The sequence below is a fragment of the Lissotriton helveticus genome, chromosome 3_2 (genome assembly GCF_964261635.1).
Source record: "Lissotriton helveticus chromosome 3_2, aLisHel1.1, whole genome shotgun sequence".
NCBI lineage: Eukaryota > Metazoa > Chordata > Amphibia > Caudata > Salamandridae > Lissotriton > Lissotriton helveticus.
The window spans coordinates 252203191-252225185 of record NC_136062.1 but is presented as its reverse complement, the minus strand read 5'-3'; the positions used below and the strand labels follow the sequence as shown (position 1 = coordinate 252225185).

The window sequence follows — 21995 nt, the reverse complement described above, 5'->3', positions numbered from 1 at the left end:
TTAACAAGAGTTTACAGTAGTAGGCCTGTAAAATATACTCCTGTCAATATTTTGTGGATTCCTTTTTGGCAAGAGCTAATTGATTTACGCGCGTGTATTTACTTATGCAAAAACCTGCAGAGCAAGTGCTAATTCACCTGGTAAACATGTATCCTCCAGTTGGAAAATATTCAAGTCAGGCCACCCCCAGTTACAAACTCCTTTCCCCTCCCATCGCCAATTTATCTTTTAAAGGGGTGATCAGTTCACATCCTGGAAACCTTCTACTCTCTTTATTGTCATGAGTTTATTACCAACCTTGTCATGGTGGAAATGGGTTGAAGAAGAGGTGGTGAATGCCCTTATACATGTAACGTTGTGGGTGTGTACAAACTCACGACATTGCTGCCCTGGAACCAAACCTTTCCACGTGCTAACATTCCATGAACAGATTTTTCAGAATTGGGCCTCCAAGATTTTGTCTGAGATTACTAAGAAATAAAAAAGTAATTGAACTAGTGGTTGGTAGATTTCCACAATTAAGGCACACAAAGGAACCGAGGCACTGTGACCTGACGTGATTTCTCCCAAAATTAAGCAGTGAACTGAAGTGGGGGCAATCAGACTGCGGTTGCACCTTAATACCCGTTTGTTTGGAGGGGACGCCGCACGCCTCTGTATTTACTCTCCGTGGTGTATGTAGGAGCGATTGTTTGTGTGATTTCGGGCTGTGGAATTAGTGGCCCTCTTTGCACAGTCCTAGCGTGATGGCCAGTCAACCGTCGACAACCCCTTGTTTAAGTATTTAGTCTAGTTTCCGTCGTTTTATGCCGTAGTCTGATAATTAAGTAACCGGTTCGAAACCGCCCTCGCGTGTTGCTCACACCCTCGGCCCTGTCACCAGCGCCGAAGCCTCGTGCTCCTTTTAACTAACGTTTGGATTTGGTTCGCGGGAATGCTGTCGCCATTTGTGGTGGTTGGAATTTTTGTTGCATCCGACACCATTTCCTTTCTTCTGCACTCAGTGTAAAGGGCGCTCCTCCCACTGTCCCTCCTGGGGCCTTTTACTACTGGCATCCCTAATGTGTTGTGTTCTTGGCGCCTGGGAGCAGCGCCTTTCAGGGAGATCTGATAAGAGACAAAAGCTGGGTAATGTGACTCTGAATAGGGATTGCTGAGTAATCACAGGGGCGGATGTCACCTCCCCGCCCCCTCTCACCCCCTCCTCTCGGGAAAAGCGCGGGCGTTACTGCAGGTGATGGGTCCAAAATACGCCGTCTCCGGTAGTACAGCGCTATCTGCTGCCGGGTTTTGCTTCTGCTCCAGTAAACTCTGACATGTGCCCCATGTCAATCTCACACAGCGCGGCGGCCCTTTAAGACCCACTCGTCTGTCGGAAAGGGTATTACGATTGCCATGAATAGTAAGCCTGCCTCCTTGCGTTTGCATCCCAGGATCCATACTTAAGCATGCTCAGTGTGTTTACTTATCTATGGGTGGAGCCAATTCAGCAATATAGGCCCACAGGCAGCGAGTGAATGGCTTTTTGAATTTGATGGTTAGCCTAGTGTTGTGGACCGTTCGCTTGGGCGTTTTCCCAGTTTGGCTCACGCCTGGCCAGGTGTACTCCGTAAATACTGTGGGTTGTATGTTTTCTAAAGCCCCATGCCCCACTTGATTTCGACCCTCTCCTTCCTTGTTGATATTGTTTGGTATTTTGAAGCCACAGAGACGAATTTCTTTTAAAACCTACATAAGGACTAAGCCCTACCTTTGGCTCTTCAGTGTTAAGATTGTTGAACCGGTTTAATAGAGATCGTTGACCGTCACTTTATAAGTAACTGCCTTTAGGTTGAGTCTTTGAATTTATAGCAATCTAAATTATAGTGACAACGGAGCAAAGTGTAGGTTGCAACAAGCAGCGCTCTTAATCGTACATCTATAATGCATGACTGTATGCAACAGTTCAACTTTTAAAGTCAGGATGTTTCTGTATCCCGTGTTTAGGTCATCTTCATATGGCTAAAAGGGCAGTTAAATAAAAACACCTGTGGCTGCAGGATTTCACGTATCAATGCCCTTTAAACAGGCATCCAGCTTTACTATTTTTTTCCGATACGTCTATCACTGTCTATGCCTTTATGCACCCTGTAGTTAATTTTGTGGCCTTCCATATATGGCCAGGTCTGCTCTGATGGTGCTCCCTGAGGAGACGTCGGCAGCAAAAACTCTGCTTTTGTAGTCGATGATTTGGAAGGTAGACTTGCCAGCAGGCTAGTAGATATTTGGAAGAAGCTTTTTCCATATTACCTCATCTTTGGACGTGTTCAATGTGGGGTTCTAGATTTCTTTAATAGACCTCTTTGTTTTAAACACCGAAAGGCCATGTTATGAAAAATGTGTGCAGAAACAACCGACTGTGTATTTGTACAGCATACTATCACCTGCAGGGTATCCTGGTTCTGAGCAGGTGTGTGCCTAGCCCTGCTGATGGGAGGATGATTAATTGGAAAATCAGGTCTTCAGCTTCTTACTGAATTCAAGAAGAGAGCAGGAGGCTCTTATGTGGAGAGGGAGGCAGTTCCATGCTTTAGAACTTTGTTATACCAAGCCCCCATGAGCAAAATGTTTGGTGTTGGAGTTCCCCCTCCAACATTTGAAAGGGCAGATTGAGACGGGTAAGAAGGCTTGCTGAATCGTCCGTATGTTGGGAATTTCACAGGGCAAAAGCCCCAGCCAGGTCCTCTTACCAAAGCCCCATTCATATCTTCTGTGCAAAGCACCATCCTGATCTGTACTTGCAACGTCCTATCCTGAAAGTCCTGAAAATTCGCACACAGACCATAGCTGCCCAGTTTTCTGAATACTTGTATGTCACATTTCCATGGTTGCAGTGTATTTAGGGGTGACATTCAACGACTAAATGTGCAACACTTCCAGTAAGACTTTCCCATGAGCTAAATGTTAATGTTAATGTTAATAGGTATTTGTAAGCGCTCGTACGCCCGGGGGCTTCATGGCGCTGTAGGAAGGAGCTAGCGCAGGGTCACAGGGAAGGGAGCAGCTCAACAATGCGCCTGAGTAAAAAGCCAGGTTTTCAAGGAATGTCTAAAACTGAGGATGTTGTCATTCAGTTTCAGATGGAGGGGAAGGGAATTCCAAAAACCAGCTGCAAGAAGGTCAAAGCAACTGCCTCCAAGACGCTTCCTTTTGTAAGATGGAACAGTCAGAAGAGATTTATGAGTGGAGCGGAGATTACGTGAGGGAGTATATCTCTTGAACATGTCTCTGATGAAAAGGGGGCCAGAGTCATGCAGAGATTTGAATACAATGCACCCTGTTTTAAACGCCACACGCTGCTCCACAGGCAGCCAGTGTAGCTGTTTCAGGCCGGATCTTACAGACTGCCTCTTAGAGAGGTTCAGGAGGAGTCTGGCGGCCTGGTTCTGAACCAGCTGAAGGCGTTTGAGCTCTCCAGCTTGAATGCCAAGGTAAAGGCTGTTGGAGAAGTCAAGTCTGGACAGAACCAGGGAGATGACTATCTGAGTGAGAGCGGCCGGGGAGAAAAAGCTAGCAATTTTCTTAATTTTCTTCAGCTGGAAGAAACTAGCTGAGACAACTGCCCCGACTTGTTTTTTAAGGGAGAGGTCTTCGCTAATGTGTATTCCCAGACTCTTGACCGAGCAGGACTTGGATGGGGGAGTTCCCATACAGGAAGGCCAAAAGCTGGGGTTCCAGCTGAGGGCGCTCAGCCCCGGCAAGACCAGTTCGGTCTTGCCAGGGTTGAGCTTCAGATGACTGCAGTTCATCCATTTTAAAATGTGGGACATAGTGTTTTGGAATTCAACCACCGCATCCTTGGTGTTTAAAGGGAAAATCAACTGCAGATCGTCTGCATAGTTGAATATCGTTACCTTGGCCCTCCTAAGGGAGTGCAAAAGGGGGCGTAGATATATATTAAAAAGCATGGGTGATAACGAAGAGCCCTGCGGGACTCCGCAGGTAGAGGATATGGTGGGGGCAGTGAAAGATCAGAGTCTGACAGCCTGAGTGCGCCCCGTAATAAATGAGCGGATCCAGCTCAATGCCAGGCCCCTGAGACCTGCCTGCTCGACACGGTCGACCAAGATGTTATAGTCGACCGTGTCGAAAGCGGCTGAGCGGTCCAGCAGCACCAGAGCCTGATGTATTCCCTCATCCGCATTCCGTCTCAGGGTATTCTGCACCGAGAGGATGACTGCCTCGGTGGAATGACATGGGCGAAAGCCGGCCTGGTTCGGTGCAAAATACTCTGATTCTTCCAAGAATTTGGAGATGCTGTTACAGACATGAGCCTCCAAAAGTTTGGCACAGTAAGGCAGCAGGGATATGGGCCTATAGTTTTGCAGGTCCTGCGGATTAGCACCTACTTTTTTTAACAAGGGAATAAGAAGGGCTTTTTTAAGATTTACAGGGACTTTACCCTGAGAGAGCGTGCCACTCAGTAAAGCGAGTATACCCTCCGGAATAATGGCTCCCACTTCTCTCAGGATGAAAGGGGGCAGATGTCATCGGGAGAACCTGAAGTAACTTTGGAGAGAAGATTGAGCAGCATAATGCTGTCAACTGGGGGAAGTGAACTCAAGGTCGCAGTGTTGTGATAATTGTCAGTCAATGAAAGCGGGGACTGAGTAATAGGGATGCTTTGCTTGATAGCACTGATTTTATCCGAAAAGAAGGAATTTAGTGAGTTACACAGCTCCTGAGTAGGGGCTATCGGGAGGGACGTTCTATCGCTAGCACTAAGGTTCTCTACGATGTTAAACAGCTCTTTAGATTTGTTGTGAGCATTAAGGATCTTTTTAGAGAAGTAGTCAGTTTTGTGTTCCTGAAGCAGTTTTTGATATTCCTTACGTGTCTTGCAATAATTAACTGTCTACTTCTAAATAGTCTGTCCGCTACTTGCGCTCCATCTGACGAACTCCAAGTTTAAGACTTTTTAAATGAGGTGAAAACCACCTATGAGCGTCGTTGGGACGAGAGCGGGGAAAGTTAGTGCACGGAGCATAGACATCGGCTGCCTGAAGTAGCCACCTGGAGAATGCCGCTTCCATTTCTTCAGTGTCCTGATCTAAAAGAGGGCAAGAAGATCTTAAAGTGCCAATAAAAGCCGAAGTATCCACATTCTTCCAGGTTCTAGTTTTGCCTCCTGGCTGAATAGGAGGTTTCCTGTTGTTTTCAACGGTCAAGGTGAACTTGACCATAAAGTGATCTGACCAGATGCAAGGCAAGATGGAGTTGATGGCCAGAGGGATGTTCTGAGACCAGATTTGGTCAAGGCTATGACCTTTTATATGAGTAGGGAGGTGGATTTGCTGAGTGAGGTTCATGTCTAAAAGGACATCTTTCAACGCAGCTGCCTGAGTACCTAACTCCGCCGAGTCCAGCCAGAGATTAAGATCACCTAGCAGCACTATTTTTTTATGGGAAATTATTAAGGGGGCAAGCTGTTCTGCTAAAGCAGCCGCAAAACTGGGCATATTTTGAGGGGGGCGGTAAATGAGGATCATAAGTAGAGTGCTGCATTTGTTATCCAGTTTGATGATCAGGTTATCTGAGCATGTAAGGTTCAGAGATGGTAGAAGAGTGACTTTATGAGACTTGCGTAGGATCACGGCAACCCCCCCCGCCCCTTTTGTCCGCGGGTCTATCCACATGCAGAATGTAATAATCTGAAGGGACCGCTGCCAAAATATCGGGTAAGGAGTCGGCATTCAGCCAAGTCTCAGTAAGGAACAGAAAGTCAGGCTGCTCAGTTTGTAGAAAGAGAAAAATGTCCAGCTGGTGCTTAACCATAGACCTGGTGTTGAGGTACGAGCATTTGAGGATAGTTTTAGGATTAAGGGGGGGTGGGAAACAGTCGGGGAGGCTAGGAAGTGGGGTTTTACCGATGGTAAACTCTGGCCTCAGGATACCATGGGTGGCAGCACGTTTTAGAACATAGGCAGGGAGGACAGGTCCCATGCTAATAGAGGGTCTAAGTGACAGTAACTCAGGGGGGGAGTATTTCAGTATTTGACCAGGGGTTGTGGCCCCGAGCCCCAGACTGCCGCGGACGGGCGCAGACGGGCTTGACTTTGGCTTGACTTTGGCTTGACTTTGGCTTGACTTTGGCTTGACTTTGGCTTGACTTTGGCTTGACTTTGGCTTGACTTTGGCTTGACTTTGGCTTGACTTTGGCTTGACTTTGGCTTGACTTTGGCTTGACTTTGGCTTGACTTTGGCTTGACTTTGGCTTGACTTTGGCTCGACTTTGGCTCGACTTTGGCTCGACTTTGGCTCGACTTTGGCTCGACTTTGGCTCGACTTTGGCTCGACTTTGGCTCGACTTTGGCTCGACTTTGGCTCGACTTTGGCTCGACTTTGGCTCGACTTTGGCTCGACTTTGGCTCGACTTTGGCTCGACTTTGGCTCGACTTTGGCTCGACTTTGGCTCGACTTTGGCTCGACTTTGGCTCGACTTTGGCTCGACTTTGGCTCGACTTTGGCTCGACTTTGGCTCGACTTTGGCTCGACTTTGGCTCGACTTTGGCTCGACTTTGGCTCGACTTTGGCTCGACTTTGGCTCGACTTTGGCGCGACTTTGGCTCGACTTTGGCTCGACTTTGGCTCGACTTTGGCTCGACTTTGGCTCGACTTTGGCTCGACTTTGGCTCGACTTCGGCGCGCTTCCGGCGCGCCCGCTGCGCCAGCCCGCTGCGCCGTCTGGTTGGGTGACACATGATATAGGGAGGAGGAGGGTGGGAGGCCGGCCCGACTTGAGCGCTGACCTCGCCGTCCTCACCCAAGATGGCGCCCACCGCCGAGTAAAATCTCACCCAAAGCGGGTTGAGGCTCAAGATATAGGAGGTAAGGGTTTAAAGGGTGTCAGTGTGCCTGCAATTCAATTCCCCATTCTAAAAGCAGCCCCCAGAATATAAATGCGATATAATTATTAAAATGCTAAAAACGCTCCAAATTATTTTTTAAAAAGCCTGTAAGCAGTGCGCAAAGGTTCGCGCTTCCTCTTGTTGCCTCAGCAGCTCGCAGCCCCAGTAACCTCGCTAGGGAGAGCTTACTGTAGGGCAGGGAGCGCTGGGTAGGGCGCGCCTAAATACTGTGGGAGGGCGGGAGGCCGGCCCGACTTGAGCGCTGACCTCGCCGTCCTCACCCAAGATGGCGCCCACCGCCGAGTAAAATCTCACCCAAAGCGGGTTGAGGCTCAAGATATAGGAGGTAAGGGTGTAAAGGGTGTCAGTGTGCCTGCAATTCCCCATTCTAAAAGCAGCCCCCAGAATATAAATGCGATATAATTATTAAAATGCTAAAAACGCTCCAAATTATTTTTTAAAAAGCCTGTAAGCAGTGCGCAAAGGTTCGCGCTTCCTCTTGTTGCCACAGCAGCTCGCAGCCCCAGTAACCTCGCTAGGGAGAGCTTACTGTAGGGCCAAACAATAAAACAAACAATGAAGTGCATGGAAAGTGCTAGATCTAAGAAATTGCCCTATTAAAGTAATGAGAAGCATTTAAGAGTTATAGAAATTTTGAAAAACATCTGCAATGGAAGGTCACTAACCAACTACCCCTTAATGAACCGAAAAATTAAAAAAATTGAGTAACTAATGCATTTTTAGTGCCGTAATGCAGACACCAGCGCTAAAATGCTTTAGTCTAACCACTGATGTGTGGTACTTGACAGGGCAACCAGATTCATTCTCCAGAGTTCTCAACAAGACATCCTCTAGAAAGCCCACTATGGACCCCCTCTACAAAGCCCCTCCTCGACTTTCTCTGAAAAGCACCACACAGATCCCACCTGTAAAAGCAGTACTCCAGCCCCATTCTAGAAAGAACAATTCAGACGTCCTTTACCAAGCCATATCCAGAACCCACTTTGTAAGACCTCATTCAGTACCCCTTTTCATAGCACCACCAAACCTGCCAAAACCCAATCTAAAACTCCTATTCAAGTAGCCATCCAAAACACTGCTGCAAACTACCACTGGGGTATCTTTTTCAAACCACAACCAACCCCCATCTTCTGAATCCAATCCAGACAGTTGAAAAAAGAATTGTAAAGTGCACAATGTTCAGTGTCCCTGTTCACCCGTTGCTATCTAATGAGTATCCGAGGCTCCTTCTCGTTACACAAGTACAAGCCATTCTCCCTACAAGCCCATCTGCCTTTAAAAATAAGGCCAAAAATGCACTAATGAAAACCACTAGTGAGTATTTTCTGGGGCTTCTGCTTGGCACTGGCGAGGCATGGACTGACCTCCCCCTTTAGATGACTCAACACCCCCGCCCCAAGGGGGACAAGCCACACAGTTTGAAGAGTGACTCTAAAGTGATGCTTTAGAGTGATGTAAGTGAACGTCTGTGCTCCTGATCATCTTCTGTGTATGTGAGGGATGTGTGGAAGTTCAAGTCCTGCAGAGTTTTCTGGGTGGTGGCTGGAAGATGCTAATGTACAGGTGTGTAGTGCCTTGAATTGGTGAGTGAGGAGTTTGAAAAGAGCAGGTTTGTGTATTGAGAGCCATTGGAGTTTCCTGGGGTGTGATATGCGTTCTATGTAAGAGATTGAGGATGAGACTGCCTGCAGAGTAGTGCTGCAGGTTTATCTAGGCGCCTCGTGGGCCGTGTTTCTGGGTGAGAGGATGGGCATTTCCTGTCTAGCCTGGGTCTTCACCCGGTTCTAGATCCGTTTGTGCTGCTTGTCTGAGCCTCCCACAGTCTGCGGTTAGGGCGCTTGAAACGGTCTGTCTTTCTTCCTGATCTCCCACAGTCCCTTAGAAATAAACGTTGCCTTAAATGCTGATGTAAGAAGCGCAAGAAGCGCACCGACACTACCCCTCCCCCCGCCCCCACTCCCTCCCCTTCAAACAAGACACATTAAACACCAAAGAGCTGTTTTTCTTAAGGCGGTAATCTCCCAGACAGCTGGCAATTAACTCATCACACAGTAGCTGCTGTCTCCTGGCAGGGCAGTGAGCACAGAGCTTCCGAGGATTGCTGTCTCGGGGCCCGCGAGCTCGCGGACATTTTGAATTTTCAAGGTTGTTTCGAAAATACTTTGTAATCTGGCAATGTAATGCGACTGATTGCCAGAAATCCCTCAAAACGAGCAGATTTGAGCAGGGTGGTTTATTTTGCTTAAACTGATTTCGAACAGTTATACTTACATTTTACAACAGAAGCAGACTGGTGTACTGCAACAGCTGGCTTTAAATATTTTTGTTTCGTTTTTTTCTTTTGGGATTCATTTTATGACTAAAAGTGGGTCCAACCTAACAAAGACGGGAAGAATGCGCATACAATCCAGTGTATGAGATCAGTGCCGTCTCACTTTTCTATAGGAGTTTAATGGTCCCTGAAGTCATTGGAATGTGCTCTACGACAGACCGGGGCCATTCGTTGTCTGTTTTACGAAATCTGACTTGTGCCAGACTGGCCGCATGTCTGCCAGGACATAGCAGACACAAAAACAATTACCCGGGTTGATGTAATCTGTAAGTACAGGTGTGACTAGAAAGCGTGCTTAGATGCACTAAGAACATGCATCCATTAAGGACATTACAAAAGATAAATCTGCCCCAGCACGGGCACCCAAGCTTCGTAGTTTTATCGCCTGGATTCCTGCACTTGCACGGCCTCAGCAAATGTTTGTACTAGATAACTTGTGTTTGCTTCATATGGACGTGCTGATGGTTTGCATCCCTCACTTTCAAGGACAAGCGCAATACATTTATATTAATGAGCAGGGCTTTTAAACCAGCAGAATTCCACATGTAAACGTTCCATTTGCACTTATCTTTTTCTATTCCTTATAATTGGGAAGATTCGTCTTGTGCTCGTCTAGTTTTTATCGTTTCCTGTTTAATCGTATCTGTTTCCGATACTTTTAACATACACATTCTTCTCTCTCCAGTGTGTAGTAGCAGCTGTATAATGCAGCTTTAACGATTGTGAACGCCCACAATGAGGGCTTTGGTTGGAACATGGGCCTGCTAGTTTCAGGAGAACTTGTTATTATGGGTATTACATTTTTTTAGCGAAGTTTTTGCCTCCTTGAGACACAGTAGAATGTCTTGCAGAAACCAGTACACTGTGCGAGGGGCGAGAGTTATTTTACGCTAGAATCTGGAATATCCAGTGACTGCACTAGTAGTGATATTTAGGGGGTGGGTGCAGCTCAAACTGACCACTTACAAAAGACTAGTGTATGTAAACAGTGCGTGAACGTGTGTGTGTGTGTGTGTGTGTGTATATATATATATATGTGTGTGTAAAAGCTTATGTTTGCTTAAAATTTGCCTTTGTATGCACTGCTGCGTGTATCACATCTATTTATAGACACACACGGGCACACAGTCTGAATTAAACATTTTAACCAAATATTGGGTACATGTATAGCATCAAACTATCAATCGATGCTTTGTAGTGAAAGGTAATTGGAGAAATTATGTGTGACGAGGAGCAGTATTTTTTTGAATGATTCCTCCCAGCAAATCAGACCGCTGTGCTGGTGATGTGGGGAAGGGTAGGGTTGGGCAAATGAAAATGGGACCCAGACCCCATCTGGCTCCCCTAGCGGTGCCTCTGATATCTTCGCATACATTTCCCTTGAATTTATCCAGCAAATTACATTTAGCATAATTTTTGTGAAAAGTACATGTATATCGTCAAATTGCGATTCTGCCCACCCCTAATATGTACTAATGTCATGTAATGAGAATTTGTACGTACAACCCTTATTTTGGTATTGTAGTTCCTTCTCATTCTAGACTTCTTTTAATTTGGAACTAGAAGTGCCATGAATCGATTTATGTTGGAGTGTAAGTTTTGTGTATGCTATTGTGAAAGTAGGATGAGATCCTAAATTAGAGTACTGGTAGCAGGTATACAAAAGAACATTTTGACTATTGCCTCTTTACTTCAAGGCTAAGCAAAACACTTTGTATTTTACTTTTAGTGAACTAGCTTTGTAAATTACATACAAATTGTTTGGAGCTTAAGGGAACTTAACCAGGCCGAAGTATTTATTATAAGTTCAGGTACCTCTGCTCTATTAGGAGCTTGCATCTTCTCTTTCAAGCTACAGTCCAACTGTCTAGGATGGCGAGGTGCCAAGAATATTTTCGTGACCTACACTCTACAGCATCCCAGTAAACTCTTATGAAAAAAGGATGACTTTTGGTAGTACAGGTGTCTTTGAAACTAGTCTGCTTTTGAGCAGCCTGCTTAAATAAGACTATATATTAATAAGTGTACCATATCCATGCATGTCGTATCTAACATTTGAAAACCTAATTTAAAAGCAGCAGTATTGTTGGCGGTGTTAATAGTTACATATCAGTAATACATGTAAATTATAATTCTTGGCTACTGCAAACAGTCTTGTGTATCTGTACTGTTTTCGTGTATTTCTTTATTAATCCCTGCATCTCACCAGAGAACGATTTTTGAAACCTCCTCTGAACCACATTTTTTGTCTTTAATACTCCTCTGATCCTCATTTTGGGACTTTATGTCACCCTTTGTAAAGCCATTGTTTGATCTAGGCACAACTATCCACTCTAAAGGACATACAATCTCTTTGCTGTGGAATGATCTATTTTCCTGATCTTTCACGATAAACTTTTCTCCATGACCAAATTTCTCAGCTGATAGGCTTCTTCACTTTTACCTCATGTCACCTAGCCTGCTTGCTGTTTACTTCATTTATTTGAATTATTCTTTGTGTAGCAGTAAAAGATGATACAACCATACTGAAGGAATTAATAATATTTTAGAAATATTGCTTTTGCATGTATAATATAATCTGAGAACATTCCCATTATTTTATCACTAGTTTTGAATGAATCTCCACATGCATTCTACGGACCATCTAAAATTCAGTTGGCGGTGTGAAATTCAGTTTCAAAATTTTAAGAATGAAGGCAGTCGGGAATTTATGTGGTATGCCAAAAGTCTGTATGTTATCTCTTCTGCTTCTATCTTTAAGGTCAGTGTCTTTTTGAGAAGGTTCAAAAGCCTATAGCCCCTATCTAGTAGCTACATCATTTTAATTTCTATATCAACCTCTATGCGGGCCAGATTTGGGCCTACAATTATATATTTTTTAAATGGAGTCCTGTTGTACTCCGTTATGAATCCTTTAGTTTTGGCTGTTAAGCTGTTGCTGCAGTGTTCTCAAAGTGGAACAAGCCGTATATTTTTGTTTTGATTTAACCTTGTACCTCTTCCCAATTAGCAGAGTGCATAAGCAAAGAGATTAATAATTGGTGCTTAGTTTTGAGAAATGCGTGTTATCAGAGTACTTTTGTAAGGATATTTATCCTGTTGCCCCTTAGCTGGTATTCCCTAAAAAGGATGGAAACCCTCATTAGTATTCCTGCCAACCTTTCTGGTTGGTGTGGGTATTTTATTTAATGAGTCCTTAAAATGCAAATACATTTTATTTGGTTGTTAAAGTTAGTGTTTTAGTTCCTCTTTCGTAGCTGCATAGGTAAAAATAAGGCTTTCCTAGGGTCTGAATCCAACCAAAGTTTTTACCCTAATGTGTCCTATTCAGAGATGTCTGTAATGTCTGGTGAAGGAAAGCAGTACATCTTTAATTAATAGTGATATAACCTGTCATTTCACCTAGAGTAAAATAAAAGCAGGGAAACATGTTAGCTGTCAGTCGTGTGCCATAGGATCGGGCAGATACCCACTCATCCTTATTTTCAACCATTCCAACAAAAGTTCCACTATCCATTTTGTTGCGGGGATGACGTTGCACTGTCTACTTAGACTCCGCCCCTGCGCGCCGACATCAGTTCTTCCTTTTCTGCCCCAGCCAGCGCAAATCCAGAGAGAGCAGTGCCCTTAGTCACTTTTTGACTAACTTGTTTTCGACTTTTTGTCTAAATATTTTTGAGTCTCTCGACTTCTAGTGCACGAGGGATGTCTAACCGTCGACCCGGCTTCAAACCTTGTGACTCCTGTCAAAAGTTGATGTCGGTGACTGATCAACACCTCGTGTGCCTTAGGTGCCTGAAGCGCGACCACGACCCTAAGTCGTGCTCCTACTGTGGGCCCTGAACCCAAAGTCTTTGAGGGAGCATTCCTGTAAGTTTTTGGAGGCCGACAGTTCTCTCCGTGCCGCTTTAGGTCCCGGTCGAGGGGAAGATCACGGGCCCGGTCGCGGAGCCACCACCATTCGTCATTGAAGTCTTTGCACTCATCGGTTAAGTCGAAGCACAAGAAGGCGGCGAAGAAGCACAGTCGCTCTTCGCATTCTCACTGTCTGTTGGCCGACACGGGCCCGGAGCGTCGTCGCTCTCTGACTCTTACTTCGGAGCCTGTTGGGAGTGCTCCGTGCTTCCCTCCCTTAGCCAGAGCGTCACCTGCCCAGCTTAGTCAGTTCTACGAAGCGCTGCACAGCATTTTTGGGCAGCCCGACCTCGCAGGTGCGCCTTCGGGCCCCACAGACTCGGCTGGGGGCCCCTAGGCCTTGGTGGCCCCGGGGGTGCAGGGCCCCCATGGATCCGGGTTTGTATCCAGATCGGTGCCGGTCGACCTCACATTACCTTCACCTGCACCGCCCCAGCTGTTGTCGACCCCAACCTCGTCTCCAATATGGACATGGCGCCAGACTGACGTCGACCAAGGTCGGTACTGATGCCGGTGGGTACTTTGTCCCACTGTTTATTCCTGGCGTTCCAGATCGCCCTGACGGGCAGCTAGAGGACAGTGAGGAGGACTGGGAAGGGTCGGGTGACCCTCTGACTGACCAATTTGAGGAGCCGGACTGGCGAGAGGAGTTTGGGGATGCCAGTGGTCTGGATACCGGTCTTCGCCTGCCGTGGCCACATAGGAGGGTGCATCCTATGCTGTGGTGTGCACAGGGTGGCTGAGGCGTGCACAGGGTGGCTGAGGCGTGCACAGGGTGGCTGAGGCGTGCACAGGGTGGCTGAGGCGTGCACAGGGTGGCTGAGGCCTTGAGCTTCCGACGGTGAGAGTCGGGACTAACCTCCTGACTAAGGTGGTGCAGCCGACAGCAGCCTCTTTGGAGCCCCTGCTGCCGTTCAATGAGGCCCTCAAAGACATCCTGCTGGGCACCTGGTCCAAGCCCAGCACAGGGGTTCCTGTAGACAGGATGATTGCCCGACGCCACCGCCCAGCAGACCCACTTTTCCTCTCCCACCATGCTACCCTCGAGAGCTTGGGAGTACAAGCCTCTACCTTCAAAGGCGTGTTCCCTACTGCTCCTCCAGATAGGGAATCCAAGAAGCTGGACCATCTTGAAAAGATGTTTTCTTCCACCAGCTTAGGACTGCGGTCGGTGGACACCGCATGTCTCTTGGGCTGTTGCACCCTCTCAAAGTGCTGCCAGTGCTGCCACAGTGCCCGGAGTAGGCCTGGGGCCATACTCTCCCGTGTGGTTGCAGAGGGTAGAGATGCAGCAAAGTTCGCCATCCATTGTGGGCTGGACACCGCCGACTCGCTGGATAGAACAATTTCCACGTCAGTATCCCTGAGGCGCTATGCCAGGCATGGATCCACAGGCTTCTCTGGGGATGTCCAATCGACTCTTTTGGACATACCTTTGATGTCCGTCGCCTGTTTGGCGACAAGGCGCTCGAGCGCTTCAAGGGCTACGGCCAGATCCTTGGGCCTCGCTGCCACCTCTCATCCTGTGCAGTCTGCCTTTCGCGGCTACGTAAGGGGTGCCCCACCATATTCCACCCGGGGCCACAGGACTATGCAAGCTGCTCAGCCTCTGCGCGGCCAGGGACATGGAACCCTATGCCATGGGTCTGTGCGCCAACGGACGGGCCTGTCCACCAGTGCCCCCTCTGCAGCAGCTCCCAAACCTTCTTTGTCTGACTTTTCAGGGCCACCAATTGCCAGTGGGCGGCAGAATTCACCATCATCTCCCGCACAGGTGCACCAGCATGTCATACAGGTGGGTTTTACAAATAGTCCGAAGGGGCTACTCCCTCTCCTTCGAGACTACACACTCCCCTTCGAGACTACCCCTCCTTCCATGCTACCAACACTCCATGCCACCAACACTCCATTGCATGCTCTCTTGGCCATGGGAGCCATCAAATGAGTCCATGTGCCAGAAGTAGGTCATGGTTGCTACTCCCACTACTTCCTGGTACCCAAGAAGGACAAAGGTCTGCGTCCTATCTTACACCTCAGGGACGTCAACCACTTCCTCCGGAAGGAGAAGTTCAAAATGCTAACCTTAGTTCAGGTCTCGTCTGCCCCCGACCCTGGAGACTGGATGGTGGCGTTTGACTTGCAGGATGCTAATTTTCACATCGCTGTCCTGCCTGCCTGCCCACTGGCTTTGCCTACGGTTCATGGTAGACCACGAGCATTTTCAGTTTACCGTTCTCCCCTTTGGGCTTACCAGCGCCCCTTCTGGAGTTCACGAAAGTGATGGCGGTTGTTGCAGCTCAGATGCGCAGATCAGGGAATCCAGTCTCCCCTTATCTCGACGACTAGATGCTGTATGTGGGCTCGTCTCAGGCAGTCTTCTCCCACCTCCAGACTATGGCGGACCTCCTACATTGGCTGGGGTTCACTATCAACTTGCCGAAGTCGCACCTTATTCCCTCTCAGAAGCTCCTTTTCATCAGAGCAGTTCTGGATACAGTGCACTTTCTGGCTTATCCTCCCGAACAGTGAGTCCGGGATATTCGAGCTATGATACCGATGTTTCAGCGTCTGTCCTGGGTGTCAGTGAGAATGACCCTGAGGCTTCTGGGCTTCATGGCCTCCTGCATTCTGCTGGTAGATCATGCCAGATGACACATGCAGGTTCTGCAGTGGGACCTAAAGTTCCAGTGCGCGCAGCATCAGGGAAATATATCCTATGTCAAGAGGCTCTTTGCCTTTGGACATGGCTTGAACATCAGGGTGTGTCTCTGGTGGCTCAACACCTGGCAGGTTCCCTGGACGCCAGGGCAGACAAGCTCAGTTGCTGGTGCATGATGGATCACAAATGGTGGCTTCACTCTGAGGTGGTGCAAGTTCTCTTTCAGCAGTGGGGAGAGCCTTCGTTAGACCTATTCGCCACTGAAGAGAGAGTGCAATTTCAGCAGTTCTGCGCGTTGGAATTTCCAAGGCAGCACTCGCATGGCAACACTTTACGTTTGCGAGTGGAGTTGCGGCCTCCTGTACGATTTTTAGCCTGTACAACTTCTACCCAGAGTGCTGAAGAAGTTCAAGCGCGACCAGGCCCAAGTCATTCTTGTGGCTCTGGACTGGGCGCGAAGAGTCTGGTACCCCGGGCTCTTGAGCATGGCCATTAATCCTCTGATCAGACTGCCTTTTCGGGAGGGTCATCTGTCACAGCAGCAGGTGACGGTCCTCCACCCAAACCTGTCCAGCCTACACCTCCTTGCTTGGAGATTGAGCAGAGTCAGTTGACAGCTTTAGACCTTCCTCCTGAAGTCTATAATGTAATCTGGGCTGCCAGGCGTCCCTCCACTAAAACGGTATTTGCCCGTAGATGGAACAAATTTGTGGCATGGTGCACAGCAGAGGGTGCAGATCCCCTTTCTGCCCCCTTTCAGAGGTTTTCTTTTTTGTTCTGTCTATGGCCCAGCAGGACTCTGCTCTGGGCACTTTTAAAGGCTATCTTTCAGCCTTTTTTGCCTTCCTGATCTGCCTTCTCTGATCAAGTGCCCTATAGTTAACTGATTTCTGAAGGGCATTACTCATCTCTTCCTTCCTTGCACGCTTTTACACAGAATTACTGCCTGGAAATCCAAGTCCGGAGAGACTGCTTTTTCAGCTGTTCTGTTCTCCAGGACTTTCTGGTGTGAACCTGGTTCGCAGACCCACCTCCGGGGTTGGTATTGTAGAGGTATCTATACTAAGGTAAGGAATCTATAACTAATCTCTTGCATATGAACAAGTTACTTACCTTCGGTAACGATATATCTGTAAGAGACATATATTAGTTATAGATTCCTTACCGCCCCACCCATACTCCCCCGTTCTGCCAACTGACTTCTAGGGATTGGGACTCCCTTCCAGGGCCCTATGTTTGTGCACCAGTGGTCAGTGTCTTGCATGGCTCTTCGCTTCTGGCGTGGAAAGTAGTGTCAGAACTGACGTCCGCATGCAGGGGCGGTGTCTTAAGTAGACACCGCAACGTCATCCCGGCGAACACGAATGCTGGCAACACATGCGGAGTAGACCGACGCTACCTACCGATGTGCAAGAGTACTGCTACCAAAAAAAAATCTCCGGATCCAGTCTGACACCTGGAAGTAATTGTAAGGTAAGGAATCTGTAACTAATATATGATTCTTACAGATATATCGTTACAGAAGGTAAGCAACTCGTTCGTCCAACTTTGTGATAAGTGCTCAGTGATCACTGATGGTACAGTTTGCATTTACAATGGGCAAGTGAAACACCCCTCAAGCCCACAGGTCCCTGCCCAACATTCTAAGACTGAAGTAAAACTTCTCACCAGTTTTAGCTAATTATTGGACCACCTAGCATACTTGAGCCTCTTAACTGTACTGCTGTATGGCAGTTAGATTGAGATATAGCCAGAATATAGCCCTTTGCTAATCTTACCGCTTGCTGTAAGAGAATTGATTCACTGAAATGGCGAGCAGAGGGCTAGAATTTGTCTGTATCAAGCACCTTAAAGAAGGTCATGGTCACAAGGTATGTAGACCGTCATTGTGCAATATTTACCGTTTGTCATGATAGAACTTGTTGGCTGCGTGGACCAGTTTTCATGATGTTGCAGAAGCATATACGCCATCAGATTGCGGGAATTATGCCTCACGCATGTTTTGATAATCTGCAAGCTAGTTGATTTGCCTGCTTAGTCCGTTCTGTTAGTGTTATTTCAATAAGTAATTCAGTTTCTCATTTCATGAAGACATGGATGACATACATGTTTTTTCTCTAATCTATTTGAGTCGTTATGTTCATCTTCTTTTCTATCTTAAGGACCTAACTCATACCTCCTCTATGAGAACATATGAATTATGTCTTTACACTGTATTCATTTCCCTCGTCTTAGAATGAAAATCTGCCATGGAGTGATGATGCTGATGCCAGAGCAAGAGAGGCATCGCGTGACTTTGCCAAGGTAATACAAGTTTAAGCATATCCTTAAAGAAAGCAGACAAACAGGTCTTAATTATTACTACCCTCAGCGATGGTTACCCTGTGAAGAGGAGGGTTTCGTATATGAGCAATTCTCTGATGGGGTCGGGCCTAGCGGTGTTTAGTGTATAAGCTTAGGATATTCCTAACATCTTTCAAGAGTGTTGATGTGCATGACAAACATAAAACTTTATGTAAGAAATCCTAAATATGTTCAAATACTTAAATGATTTGAACGTTATGTGGGGAAATCACTGTTTGAAATATTGGGAGGGATTATGGCGTCATACCACCGTCAAATTATCTGTGGTTTAATTCCACCCAATGGGTCCTCCACTTATTTATCTTGTCTGCAACTATGTTTCTGATGGATACTTCTAACTGCAAATTACTCACCTTTAGACTATCCGTAGTCATCAAACCGGATATATGATTAAATCAGCATTACTCCAATATGCCGGCGGGTGGTGCTGTGTAGCTTTGCGTTAACAGAATTTTGCCCAAAGAGCGACCATGGAGCCCTTGTAGATGTGCTACCTTTACACATCAGTGTAAGTTCCTCTCTACATGCCTTTATACGTGGGCCGATACTCGCTCCTAACTTGTTCCTTGTTTTTTTTGTATTTATTTTTACACATTGTAGCACTGCTTGGGCAAAGATTTTACCTGATTAGCACCAGTTAAACACCCAAACACAGCAATATGCAATTGAAAGATGACCAGTCAACCTTTGTTGGGCTTCCCACTGCACAAGAACACGTTACCATGTTCTTAGTAACTTCTGTTACATTTGAGCTACAAACAGTTTTTTTGTTGTTAAAATATGCAGTTTATACATCAGATGACTGATTGTATGGCATATGCAGAAAAGTTTGCGGACGCAGAATCACACAATCATAAAACCAGTATTTTAGAGTATGATAGGCTGCCACAAAATGATTTAGTGTTTAAGCTAAAACAAGTGATTCCAAAGAATACATTTCAGTAATAGATGAGCAGACCGTGCCCAGTGCAGATATTTTTATAAATCCTTTAAAAGGCCGATTTCTCATAAGTAAAGCAGGCGTAGTGACAATTGAGCCCAGGAGGATGCGTAGCCCATTGCATCACATTTATAACAGTTTCACTTTTCAAAAGAGGCATTGCGGCTCATTTTCATAACAACATTAGGCTTGAGGTCACCCGTGCTGCAAAAAGGCGAGCAACTTGTTGAAGACTGTGGCACTATCTTTTTTTTTTTCCTGAAAAGAACTGATTCTTTGAAGATTGGAGTGCTGGTCCGGCATGGTGAATAAGCAGTGAAAGAGGCAGAGGAGACAGCCAGAGGTATTATTCGTGCAACAATTGCATTGGGGCCTAGAAGTGTGAGGGGACGGACTACTTCTTCTTGGTGATTTATTCTTTTAGATGTTTCATGTTTGAAATTGATTATGAGCCATAGAAAAAGTAGCCCAGAAAATGACCTCCTAATTCCCACCAATTAAATCATAATGTTTTGGAGGGGGGCCTGACATCAAAACATTTTGCTTAGGGGACTCTGAGCATGAGATGAGCTGCAGATGTAATGGATTCACAACTGCCAGATATGGAAGTCCAAACTAATGTATTGATAGAAGTTTTTCTACCTGGACAGACTCCCTCCAAGCCCTTATCTTCATTCAATAAAGCCCTAACTGACACACATTTGGGAACCTGGTCTTACCCATGTTCCTGTCTACTTGTGAACAGGCAGGTTACCAGGCACCACATGCCCTGATTTCTTGATGCAGCACCTTACATCAGAAAGTTTTGGTCAGGTGCTCACTAGTAGGCTCAACCCAAGTTCTTCCCCTATGATACCCCAGACAGAATAAAAATGAATCGATGTATTCTGGAAATTGATGTTTTCCTTGGCCAGTGAAGCACTCCCATCAATAACTGCCCGCTGGGGAGATAAACCCATCCTTTATGGGACATGGGTGGCGAGATCCTGCCAGCAGTTCTGGTGGAATTTCGGGCTATCATGGCTCATATCATCCAGGATGGTCAGGATGCCACAGAATACAACATCTGCTTTAGCCTAGAAATTACAGACTGCTTGAGCAAAGCAGTAGCCACTAGCATTGTGTTTCGTAGCCAAACTTGTTTGAGATCCACGGTCTCTCTGGTGAGATGTAAGCCTCGTTGATGGGTATGTCGTTTAATGGATCTCGCCTTTTTGACGAGAAGGCAGGACTGAGATTGCACAGTTGAAAGAATGTTGGGAAATGGTGCAAACCGTAGGCTTTTCTACTCCTGTGAGGAAATATTGTCCACAGTTTTGTCCCTTGTGATGCGACTACAGAGAGTTGGCACACTAGCAATGCTAAGGCCCCCTGCATCAGGCGTCCCAGTCTTTTCAGGGTTAAACGGGGATCAAGTAGAGAGCATCCAGACCACCAAAGAAACACACTTCAAATACCCTGTGGTATCTGGTTCCAAACGCTTTAGTTTCACACGACCATCCTGTAAGAGGCAGGAACAGACATTTCTTTCAAGGGTGGCGTAATAGAACATCTGACAAGTGAATCCGTCAGATCGTTTAACTAGGCTATTCCATTCCTTTTACACCTTCCACATCTTCCTCCCACATTAGTGTGTCTTTTGGAGGGGCACCTATCAATCCTGCTCCAAGAAGCTCTGGCTCTTTTTGCCAAAGTGGCAATACAGAGGATCTCAGCCCTGGAAATAAGGACTGGCTGTTACTCCTCCTATTTCCTTATGCTGAAGGACAGAGGTCGCCATGCCTTTTAGATCTCTACCCTCTGAACTCTTACTTGTGGAAGGACTAATTCAAGATACTTCTGTTGGTCCAGGTTCTGTCTGCCCTGGATCAAGGAGACTGGATGGTAGCTTTGGATCTGCAGGACACCTACTTTCATGTACCCATCCTGCATTCCCACAGACTCTACTTGCAGTTCTAAAATGGCCAGGTACACGTTCAACATACTTTTGGTCTCAGCAGTGCCTCTCAGGTGTTCACAAAAGTGATGGTTATACCACACCTTCATAGGATGGGGATGTATACCAGTTTACCTTATCTGTACGACTGACTGTTGACAGCGATCAGTTGTGGACCAGCTCCAGATGGCAACATACCTCCTAACAGAGTTGAAGCTCTATTAACACGTTGAAGTCTCACCGCCTTATTTGCAGTGGTTTCCTTTTGTCAGAATCATCCGGGATACACAGTTTTGGGCCTTCCCACTATCACAAGTTCAAGACATTTGGTGTATGATCTCTGTTTTAACCTCTGTTCTCAGTGAGTGGCTCGCTTCTGGGCCTCTTGGCCATTTGCATCCTGATTAGAACAGGCATTTACAATGAAACGGTCTCGCCTTTGCAGAAGTTAGAGCTATTGGCATTGTAAATGACAACATTTTAAAGTATGTTTTGGTTTTGAAAACAGATAAAACAAGCATTTACAATGCAATGGTCTCGGCATTATTAAAGGTAGAGCTATTGGCATTGCTCATGACTTTTTTTCATTTTTTATTTTAAAACATAAATAAATGGTATTGTCATTTACAATTGTAATAGGTGAACATTAGAGAGTAGTAGAGAGTATTCGCAGACACAGAGCCACGCGCACGCACACACACAGCCGTATGCGCGCACACACACAGCCGTACGCGCACACACAGCCGTACGCACACACACACAGCCACACACACACACACACAGCCACACACACACACACACACACAGCCACACACACACACACACACAGCCACACACAGCACACACACACACACACACACACACACACACACACACACACACACACGCACACACAGACACGCGCACACACACACGTGCGCACACACACCCGTGCGCACACA

General features: G+C 46.6%; 1 protein-coding gene across 4 annotated transcripts in view; it reads left to right on the top strand.

The window, feature by feature from the left end:
• Nucleotides 1-21995, top strand: part of ARID3B (AT-rich interaction domain 3B) — a 465486-nt gene that overhangs the window by 138359 nt on the left and 305132 nt on the right. For all 4 annotated transcript variants that reach the window (XM_078685148.1, XM_078685146.1, XM_078685150.1 and 1 more), the window contains exon 3: nucleotides 18050-18118. In XM_078685148.1, coding sequence (XP_078541274.1) covers nucleotides 18050-18118 — 69 coding nt within the window. The remainder of the gene's footprint in view (nucleotides 1-18049; nucleotides 18119-21995) is intronic.